The 12,309-nt window shown below is 44.0% G+C and overlaps 1 protein-coding gene across 45 annotated transcripts in view; it reads left to right on the top strand.

Annotated features, from left to right (window-relative positions):
* RIMS2 (regulating synaptic membrane exocytosis 2) overlaps positions 1-12,309 on the top strand; it is a 558,076-nt gene that overhangs the window by 87,268 nt on the left and 458,499 nt on the right. For all 45 annotated transcript variants that reach the window (XM_083186888.1, XM_083186889.1, XM_083186886.1 and 42 more), the window contains one exon: positions 10,583-10,793. In XM_083186888.1, coding sequence (XP_083043014.1) covers positions 10,583-10,793 — 211 coding nt within the window. The remainder of the gene's footprint in view (positions 1-10,582; positions 10,794-12,309) is intronic.

Here is a 12,309-nt window from a genome sequence, read left to right as displayed (position 1 = left end):
CTGACTCAAAAACACCCTACTATACTATTGCACACACACACACACACACACACCTAAACAACATGCACACACAGCCCCCCCCCCACACCCACAAATGTCACTGTACCATCCACACTATCAATGTACATCTTACTCTGTAACCGCTTTTTAATTAAACAAAACAATACACACCCCCTTCCACATCATATGCTCTCTATTTAACACATTTCACCTATAACTCAAGTTGCAATACAGGCCATCTTTCATACAATTCTAACCATCTTTCTCATATACAAATGTTCACAAATTAAGGGGGCGCAGCCCCTTACGACGGTGTGAAGAGCGCCCGTAGGGCGCGATGAATCACCTAGTATATATATATATATATATATCCAAAGAATGACCCCACGTGCGCCCTTATGGTGTGAGCAGCTACTCTAAGACCCCCCCTGTTAGTGGGAGGCAATGATAGAAATGGAAAAAACAGGGTATAGAGAGCGCTTTAACCACCAACTGGAATTTCCACCAATTACAGTCAAATGCAATACAGTACAATATATAATCATAACACCAGAGTGCTTTTATTAAAGTTTCGAGAATCACATCTGGAGATTGTGTCCTTTTCGGAAATATAATATCAGTTACCCGACGCGTTTCGTCTTAAAAAAGACTTCATCAGGGGTTTAACTGTAGGTGGTAGAGATAATAATGGAATATTACACACTGATATTTCCATATCGTACACAAAAGATACACAAATTTTGTATAAATACAGAACACAATGTTCTTTTACAAATAATTTGTTTGTTTAAAAACATATTATGAACATTCAGACATATTTGTCCATAAACAATATATAATAATGTTAAAACAGAGAGGATGAGCATAAAAAATAAGATAATAGGATAATTTATAAAATAATATAAAACAACATATTACATGGATGAAAAGCTTTATGGAGGGGTCAAGCTTTAAGGAGGGGTCAAGATTGAGACCATAATATACAGAAGGAAGTTAGAATATGGCACATACCAAGATATGAAATTATAACGCTTATACCGGCGTGTTATTTCTTCAATATTTCGCAGGTCGTAATAACCTTCCCCTCAGTGGGGCAAACTCCAAATATCTAAAGGAGAACCACATAATGAATATGGCTTTTAAACAATTCATATTTTATATGCTTATATTTCATATGATCTTAAAAAAATTTTTATGACAAATATTTGTAAAGAATAGATCACATACCCAAAAAAACGCATGCATTGGCGTGTTGTTTCCTCAGTGATAAAAAGGCTGTAATAACCTTCCCCTCAATGGAGAACACTCCTTGTATCTACGGGAGAGTTACGTGATGAATATGGCCTTTAAACAGTTGACATTTTTAGATATAATAATATGAATTAAGGGGAAATTAATAACGTACCAAATATTCCCCATATGGGGTCAAAGGGTACGAGATGTATCGACAGCCTTCTCCAAGCAATTTCTTAGGGCACAGATAAGTGTAGTTTTAGATTAATGGGGAGTTCATCCCATAAAAAGTGGCTGTCAGCTAGCTCCGTTCGGTATGGTTAGCCTGATCCAACCAAACAGGTCCACAATATCTGAAATTGGATATCAAATATGCTAGATATTGGAACTGTATTTATAGATACAGAAAATATGGCACTTTGAAGTTTACATACCTAATAGTCCGCTGGTTTTAGTGTATGTAGGAGACAGCAAAATGAGGTTCAATCACAGTTCAAATTCTGTGAATAATGCAAATTATACCAAATTAGATCTATTTTGTTATTAAAATGGGAGTTCACAATCGGACCAATTGGAGATTTCTGCATTTTTGTCCCAGGTGAAAATCCCAATAGGGACTAATCTCCAAGTCAGAATTATATACAAAAAGGATTTTCCGGCCTTGCCAGCCTGGGCATTAAGGCATAGCCCGGAAAATTCTTGGGATTACCAGTGAAGGGGTTAATTATAGCAATAAAGCTAAACTATGATTTTTTTTTTCTACTTCCGAGGCTCATCAGAAAGTTTAAGTCTTGCGGTTTAGTGGTCCTTTAAGTTTTTGTTTATTTATATTCATTATTTAGTAGTCAATAACTAGTATTACTGCTATTTTTATTATGCATCCTGCCCGTAACCTTTTTTTTTTAATGTAGTGTAGTGCTTTTAATACAGTCAGCTAAAAATAGCTACTTCCCAAGCTGGCTGTTAAGTACATCGAAATATGATTACACCTAGTCACTCAAATTACTTTAATTGCATGAGCCACCGAAGTAAAACACGCCGCCTGGACTTATACAAATATAAAGTGTCGGGAGGTTGAACAATAAAGCTATCCAGTTGAAAAATAGTAGTGTGCTTCAGTTCACATACAGATGTGTGCTGTTATTTTTTTTATTTTAATTTAAATTTTACACATAAAACAGGCAGCGATGATTGTACTGTGCTTTTAAACATGTGTCATTCTTACTTAGCCCCGTAACTGAATACCCGGTGACATCATTATTTTGAGATTAGGAGAAGTTCAGTCTGCATGGTGTACAACATTTATGAAGACTTTACATTATTTAGGCCGTTGTATCCTTTTACTGTTGTGATGCTGCTGTTTCGTAACCTCGTTGCTTTCCTTTTTAATAAGAAAAATAAAGAACGAGAGGGATAAGGGTCTATTGCGGTTATTTTGTTGGATAAGACCTCAGGCGCTGTTTGCCACCTGACTTGTTGAGCATAAGAGGTAATGCCAGCAGGGGTGGTACTGGCACAGGGTAACCTGGATAGCGGACATGCTTCCTGTGAGCCAGTCAAGCAATCTTGAGTAAAGTGTGGAGGAACATTTACTTTTATTATTGTTGCCACCAGTATTTAGTGCCAAAATCAATTAGGCTCCATACCTATTTTTCGAGGAAATGGGGTCGTAGTCTTGGACTCACATCCGGACCAGAGTTATTCAGTTATAACCCCTTTTCCTCTTGAGGTAAATCTGTAGCTTATATGTGTTAACCCATAGATTCCAGGATAAGTGTCCTGAGCTTTGAGGTAACACTTTTGCGTTAAGTCCAGTCTGTGGGCTTACCAATTGAATAGCCTAGGGTACTGCTTGAAGGCTAACTGAATGCGGCCCTAAAGCTCCGTACACACGATTTTAACTAAAGCTTAGCGACCAAATTGCTTAGCGATGGTCACTGATGACAACGAGCCTACAGATCACATGTGCAGCACATACAATCTGTTGGATCGGATGCATCGGTGACATATGGTGGGTGCTTTTTAGCGATGTATCGCTTCCGTCCTCCCTGCTCTGCGCTTCCGAGAGCCCTCCCTTTCCTTTCCCTGCTGCTGTGTTAGTGCATAGCGGCACTGCGGCAGACAGCAGTTTGAAAACTCCCATTCAAACAAATGGGGGCCACTGATTGGCTGAGAGAGCTCTCTCAGCCAATCAGCGGCCCCCATTCATTTCAATGGGAGTTTTCAAATCCCCTCCCCACCGGCAGCTCCTAGATTTATCGCATGTAAAAATGTCTTGTCAAGTGCCAAATCGCGTGCAACCCTCCAGGAGAGTTAAAGGGGCAATGAGGGACAAGTAGGACCTGTTTATGGGGACCTTTTATGCACTGATAAACATGTACATAACCAGGTCATAAACACAAGAAACTTTTTTAAGATTGCCAGATTGCCCCGCTGGTGGGCCGGCGCTCCATCTGACTGGTTTCCTGGCAGCGGGAGACGCGAGGTGGGATAGGGCGTCTGGGACCGGCGGCGAAGCGGTGGGGACCGGCGGGGAGCTCCGTAGTAAGGGGACGCACGCGCGTCCCCTTCTGGGGGCTGGCGGCTGGTGAATCTACCGCCAGCCCCTGCAAGAATGAAGAGCGCTCCATCTGTATTCGCATAAGAGATCAGATGCTGGTGCTGGATTTGGATACTGGCAGGTAAATATGCGTCTCAGTGCCGGCTTGCATCTGCTTGCAATTACACAACCATAATATTACAGCCCTATGTTTGTCTGCCTACAGTATGAACAGTCCTATATTACTTCTTTGGTAATTACCCATCTAAAAGAAACCTGCAGCCTCCCTACACACAGTTATCCAATACATTCCCTACACAGTCATCCAATGCATTCCCTACACACAGTCATCCAATACATTCCCTACACAGTCATCCAATGCATTCCCTACACACAGTCATCCAATACATTCCCTACACACAGTAATCCAATACATTCCCTACACAGTCATCCAATACATTCCCTACACAGTCATCCAATACATTCCCTACACACAGTCATCCAATGCATTCCCTACACACAGTCATCCAATACATTCCCTACACACAGTCATCCAATACATTCCCTACACAGTCATCCAATACATTCCCTACACACAGTCATCCAATACATTCCCTACACAGTCATCCAATGCATTCCCTACACACAGTCATCCAATACATTCCCTACACAGTCATCCAATGCATTCCCTACACACAGTCATCCAATACATTCCCTACACACAGTCATCCAATACATTCCCTACACACAGTCATCCAATGCATTCCCTACACACAGTCATCCAATACATTCCCTAGACAGTCATCCAATGCATTCCCTACACACAGTCATCCAATACATTCCCTACACACAGTCATCCAATACATTCCCTACACACAGTCATACAATACATTCCCTACACACAGTCACCCAATGCATTCCCTACACAGTCATCCAATACATTCCCTACACACAGTCATCCAAATACATTCCCTACACACAGTCATCCAAATACATTCCCTACACACAGTCATCCAATACATTCCCTACACAGTCATCCAATACATTCCCTACACACAGTCATCCAATACATTCCCTACACAGTCATCCAATGCATTCCCTACACACAGTCATCCAATACATTCCCTACACAGTCATCCAATGCATTCCCTACACACAGTCATCCAATACATTCCCTACACACAGTCATCCAATACATTCCCTACACACAGTCATACAATACATTCCCTACACAGTCATCCAATGCATTCCCTACACACAGTCACCCAATGCATTCCCTACACACAGTCATCCAATACAATCCCTACACAGTCATCCAATACATTCCCTACACACAGTCATCCAATACATTCCCTACACACAGTCATCCAATACATTCCCTACACACAGTCATCCAATACATTCCCTACACAGTCATCCAATACATTCCCTACACACAGTCATCCAATACATTCCCTACACACAGTCATCCAATACATTCCCCACACACAGTCATCCAATACATTCCCCACACACAGTCATCCAATACATTCCCTACACACAGTCATCCAATACATTCCCTACACAGTCATCCAATACATTCCCTACACACAGTCATCCAATGCATTCCCTACACACAGTCATCCAATACATTCCCTACACAGTCATCCAATGCATTCCCTACACACAGTCATCCAATACATTCCCTACACAGTCATTTAAATACATTCCACACACACAGTCATCCAATACATTCCCTACACAGTCATCCAATACATTCCCTACACAGTCATCCAATACATTCCCCACACACAGTCATCCAATACATTCCCTACACACAGTCATCCAATGCATTCCCTACACACAGTCATCCAATACATTCCCTACACACAGTCATCCAATACATTCCCTACACACAGTCATCCAATACATATCCCAACACACAGTCATCCAATACATTCCCTACACACAGTCATCCAATACATTCCCTACACACAGTCATCCAATACATATCCCAACACACAGTCATCCAATACATTCCCTACACAGTCATCCAATGCATTCCCTACTCACAGTCATCCAATACATTCCCTACACAGTCATCCAATACACACCTTACACACAGTCACCCAATACACACCTTACACACAGTCATCCAATACATTCCCTACACACAGTCATCCAATGCATTCCCTACACACAGTCATCCAATACATTCCCTACACACAGTCATCCAATACATATCCCAACACACAGTCATCCAATACATTCCCTACACACAGTCATCCAATACATTCCCTACACACAGTCATCCAATACATTCCCTACACAGTCATCCAATGCATTCCCTACACACAGTCATCCAATACATTCCTTACACACAGTCATCCAATACATTCCCTACACACAGTCATCCAATACATTCCCTACACAGTCATCCAATGCATTCCCTACACACAGTCATCCAATGCATTCCCTACACACAGTCATCCAATACATTCCCTACACAGTCATCCAATGCATTCCCTACACACAGTCATCCAATGCATTCCCTACACACAGTCATCCAATACATTCCCTACACAGTCATCCAATACATTCCCTACACACAGTCATCCAATACATTCCCTACACACAGTCATCCAATACATTCCCTACACAGTCATCCCAATACATTCCCTACACAGTCATCCCAATACATTCCCTACACACAGTCATCCAATACATTCCCTACACACAGTCATCCAATACATTCCCTACACACAGTCATCCAATACATTCCCTACACACAGTCATCCAATACATTCCCTACACAGTCATCCAATACATTCCCTACACACAGTCATCCAATGCATTCCCTACACACAGTCATCCAATACATTCCCTACACAGTCATCCAATGCATTCCCTACACACAGTCATCCAATACATTCCCTACACACAGTCATCCAATACATATCCCAACACACAGTCATCCAATACATTCCCTACTCACAGTCATCCAATACATTCCCTACACAGTCATCCAATACACACCTTACACACAGTCACCCAATACACACCTTACACACAGTCACCTAATACGCTCCTTACACACAGTCACCCAACACACCCCTTACACACAGTCATCCAATACACCCCTTACACACAGTCACCTAATACACACCTTACACACAGTCATCCAATACACACCTTACACACAGTCAACCAATACACACCTTATACACAGTCACCCAATACACACCTTACACACAGTCATCCAATACACCCCTTACACACAGTCACCTAATACACACCTTACACACAGTCACCCAATACACACCTTACACACAGTCACCCAATACACACCTTACACACAGTCACCCAACACGCCCCTTACACACAGTCACCCAACACGCACCTTACACACAGTCACCCAATACACACCTTACACACAGTCACCCAACACACCCCTTACACACAGTCATCCAACACACACCTTACACACAGTCATCCAATACACACCTCACACACAGTCACCCAATACACACCTCACACACAGTCACCCAATACACACCTCACACAGTCACCCAACACACACATTACACACAGTCAACCAATACACACCTTACACACAGTCACCCAATACACCCCTTACACACAGTCACCCAATACACACCTTACACACAGTCACCCAATACACACCTTACACACAGTCACCCAACACGCCCCTTACACACAGTCACCCAACACACACCTTACACACAGTCACCCAACACACACCTTACACACAGTCACCCAACACGCACCTTACACACAGTCACCCAACACACACATTACACACAGTCACCCAACACACCCCTTACACACAGTCATCCAATACACCCCTTACACACAGTCATCCAATACACCCCTTACACACAGTCATCCAACACACACCTCACACACAGTCATCCAACACACTCCTCACACACAGTCACCCAACACACTCCTCACACACAGTCACCCAACACGCACCTTACACACAGTCACCCTTACACCTTACACACAGTCACCCAACACACACCTTACACACAGTCACCCAACACACACCTTACACACAGTCACCCAACACACACCTTACACACAGTCACCCAACACACACCTTACACACAGTCACCCAACACACACTTTACACATCCTTCTTCCCTTTCCCGGAGCACTGGGTGCGGATTAACAATGTAATTTTGGCTTTCGATTGTTCCTCCCATGAGTACCCCTGGGACCATTGGGTGCGGTGAATCATTCAGCTCTGGAAAGAACTACCGCATGGTGCAGCCACTGTGGCTCTTGAGAGTAGAGGGAACGGGGGTAAAATGTTAGGACTACATATTGCAGCTTTGCAGGGACCATAGAGGAGCAATTCCTACAATAAAATCCCATCTGCTTTAGAAGTTTCATTTTGGTTTATATTACCTTGCAAGAAAGGGATTTTAAGCAGCCCATAGATGTCAATTATACATCAAACACCTTGTAGGAAGCCACATATTAATTGTGACCTTTTTCCTGGGGAGAAAAGTGATAGATTATTTAGCGCGCAGTCTTTGGGCATTGAGTCAGGAAGGGAAAGAAGGAGGAGGTTTAAAGTCAGCGATGGAGAAGAATGTCGCACTGATGAGACATTCTCCAGGCTTAATGAGCTGCGGGTAACTACATAACAAGCACATATGCTAGCCGTCTAAAAATGTACTGTAGGTATGGAGTCATCACTTGTCCTTTCTTGTGTTAGCCCTTCTTTGTTAATGTCATTTTCTGATTACAGCTAGTTATATACTTTATTTTTTTAAATTTATTATTACTGTTTATTTATATGGCGCCACAAGGCTTCTGCAGCGCCTAACAATACATAAGTACGCAAAAAAAAAAAAAACGAGTTACAGTAAAAGACAATTAAGGACAAGTACATGGTAAATAGGGATATTTGCATTAGGGGACAGGACACTGAAGCAATTATCAGGGTCAGGGGCTTGTGAGAGCTTACATTCTATAGGGGAGGGTCCGACAGACCGGAGTGACACAGAAGGGGTAGCAGTGAGCATAAACAGTAGGTTAGGATGATAGATGGTCAGGTTTTATGCGGGAGGGTGGGAAGATGATCAGCGCAGTCTTAAACATTTTATGTCGAAGAAAGCTCTGGGTCATCCAAGAATAGATAGCAAAGAGACCGTTGGGAATACGCGGGAGAGACGTCAGGAACGGAGAGGTAGATATGAGTATTACCAGAATAGATGTGATATTGGAAGTCCAGTGAGCGAATGAGGACATATAGAGAGAGAGAGAAGAAGAGGACCAAGAACCGAATCTTGGGAGACACTTAGCAGATGATTCAGGGTTGCTCACAAAGCACATTTGGGCCCTCATTCTGGTTGCCTCGCAAAGCAGCGTTATTTCGCTGCTTTGTGAGCGTTGTATCACCGCCCGCCTCTCGCCTGCCCCCCTCCCCCCGCTATTCGCATATTTTCCCCACAGCGCTGCAAAATTGATGATTTGTATATGCATTCATTCGCAGCCTTGTGTGGGTGCCCAAAATCATTTGATGGTCGGGCACAATCAGACTGTAAAATAATTAGGCCTCACCCCAACACAAGGAAATATCTGTGATTTGTGGGTCCGCAGAGAGAGGCGTGGCTAAATGATGCAATTTGTTCCGTTTCGCCACGCCCCCTCCACAACGGCCATATCTTCCTGTCCTTGACCGCCTGTTTAGTTGACTATTGTACCTGAAGAATTGTGAGTCTCCCTCAACTTCCGGGAGGGTGTAAGTATGCATTACTCACTGAAAAATCAAGAACTGTTTGGGGTCCTTAAGACCAAGTTTGAGAACCTATGCTCTAATCATAGGTTCTAAAACTCAGTCCTCAGGACGCCAAACAGTTAATGTTTTCGAAGGTTTCCTCACAGTATCACAAGTGAAATAATTAGCTCCACCTGTGGATCTTATAAAATGTGTCAGTGAGTAATCAGTGCACCTGTACACCTGCTCGGTGACCTGGAAACATGAGCTGTTTGGGGTCTTGAGGACCGAGTTTGAAAACCTATGCTGTTAAACATTGTCTTCTGGTACCAATGACACCAAGACAATACTGGCTTAACAGCTATCTACACTGTGGGTCTTATTCTAGTTCACTCTTAGGGGCAAATTCCTTCTTAGCTGGACAAAACCATGTGCACTGCAGGTGGGGCAGATGTAACATGTGCAGAGAGAATTAGATTTAGGTGGGGTTTTTCTTCAAAGTGAGATCTATATTGCAGTGTAAAAATAAAGCAGCCCGTATTTACCCTGCACAGAAACAAAATAACTCACCCAATGCTAAATATCTCTGCCCCCCTGCAGTGCACATGGTTTTCTCCAGCTAAGAAGGAATTTGCCTCTAAGAGTGAACTAGAATAAGGCCCTGTGTTCCACATATGATAGTGCTATAGTCCAAACTTTCAAGTGTTCCCTGAAAACTCACCTCTTCAGGCAAGCCTATCATATTTAAGTTCTACACGCAAAACCCTCTGAGGCACTTATGTATTATATAGCTTCCCTTCTGGACTTGTAACTTGGTGGGACTGCTATGTATTACTGGTGCCTGTCCTTGTGTTTCCCTCCTATGTCCCTATAGATTGTAAGCTTGCAGCAGGGCCTTCCAACCTCCAAGTCTGTCTGTTGTTACCCAGTTTGTTTTATCACTGTCTACTATTGTAAAGCGCAACGGAATCTGCTGCGCTATATAAGAAACTGTAAATAAATAAATAAAATAAATATAGCATTTTAGATCAGCAGAGGAGATTCCTGTACTAAGTATGTCTCTGTCTTGTCCTCCGCAGGAAATTGCACCAGCAGTTTGAATCGTACAAGGAGCAAGTGAAGAAGATGGGCGAGGAGGCGCAGCAGCAGCAGGAGCAAAAAGGGGAAGCGCCCACTTGCGGGATCTGCCACAAAACAAAATTTGCAGATGGCTGCGGCCATAACTGTTCATATTGCCAAACTAAATTCTGCGCACGTTGCGGAGGGAGAGTGTCATTGCGCTCAAACAAGGTATGACAAATGTTTATAGGAAACTTGGAGGGTAGATTTATAGAGATATACAAGGGCTTCAGCCAACAAATGTAGATGCATGCAATTTGATCATTTCTTAGGCGTCTAATGCTGGCCATACACTAGACCAATTTCCATCCAACTACTGTAGTTGGATGTTTGGACTCAGGGCCGCCAACAGGGGGGTGCAGTGGGTACAGCTGTCCAGGGCCCCGGCCTCTGGAAGGGCCCGGGCAGCTCATTTTGCCCACGGCGCCACCCCCTCTTCGTCTGCACACTGCCTCCCTTTTGGCGGCTCCCCAGCCAGCCAGGCATACACACCACACATGGCAGCCTGCAGAGCGCCGAGCCCAGAACACAGAGGGGGAGTGCCGATCATCATCATCCGGGCGCTCCCCTCTGTGTCCCAGGCTCGGTGCTCTGCAGGCTGCACTGTGCAAGATACGCTCACGAGTCATGACCGAGGAGATGCCAAGCGGGACCGAGGAGACGCCAAGGGGAAGCAGGAGGGTGATGCCGCGCCGCTGCCACCACCACCCTCACCGGGTGAGCAATTGATGGGGGGGAGGGGGGCCCGGGGCCAGCACTGAAAATCAGTCCCCGGATTCCTAGCGGCAGGAAAAACAACAGTCAAATCGTTTAAATCAAACAGAGATAGCTACATGACTTTGTCTGAACGACAGTTTTTGGCCCTTATTCTGGTTTACTCCCAATGGCAAATTCCTTCTCAAATGGACAAAACCATGTGCACTGCAGGGGGAGGGGGGGGGGGGGCAGATGTAACATGTGCAGAGAGAATTAAGGTACTTACACACGGTTCAATTCCATTTTCGAGTCGATTTCTATTAGATATGGACTATTCCACCTGCTCTGAAGTTTTTTCTACTCCTTTTCTATTCCCATGTGCATTCGATTTGCATCAACACTGGCTTCAGGCAGGAGATGGACATCGAATTGATTGCTGCAGTGAATACATTAGATTTGCACTATCTACATTACATTTCCACTATATAGTCTTGGCTGCCAAGACTATTTTTCAATTCGATTTAGACTACACGGGAGCGTGCATTGGGATCGAATCTACATCGAATGTAGGGTACTTGTTTCCTAGCACGGCGCCCATCGGGTCCCATCGCATTATGTAATACCTGTGAAGTAATGCGCGTCCGCTCGCCACACTTCGGGCTCGGTGGCTCGCTGCACTCGCCACGCTATATAAAATCAACTCCACGCCGACGTGGATAGTGGCGGTATGAAAAGGTCGGAGGACGCGTACCGCCGCCCCACGCAGGCTCGCTGCGCTCGCCACGCTTCGGGTTCCTGTTCATCGTGGGGTGTTGTTAACAATGGGGGGGCATTTGACATATAATTTACCATTAGGGTGGGTATACAATTAAAAAGGGGGTCTGGGGGGCATTTAACATTGGGTTGCGATGCGATCGACCCGATTTTTTCCAACTAGGAAACAAGTACCGAATATAGAAAAACCGTTTGATTGTCTATTCGATTTTTCTTC

The sequence above is a fragment of the Crinia signifera genome, chromosome 5 (genome assembly GCF_055691185.1).
Source record: "Crinia signifera chromosome 5, ASM5569118v1, whole genome shotgun sequence".
Taxonomy (NCBI): domain Eukaryota; kingdom Metazoa; phylum Chordata; class Amphibia; order Anura; family Myobatrachidae; genus Crinia; species Crinia signifera.
This window is presented reverse-complemented; position numbering and strand designations above follow the sequence as displayed.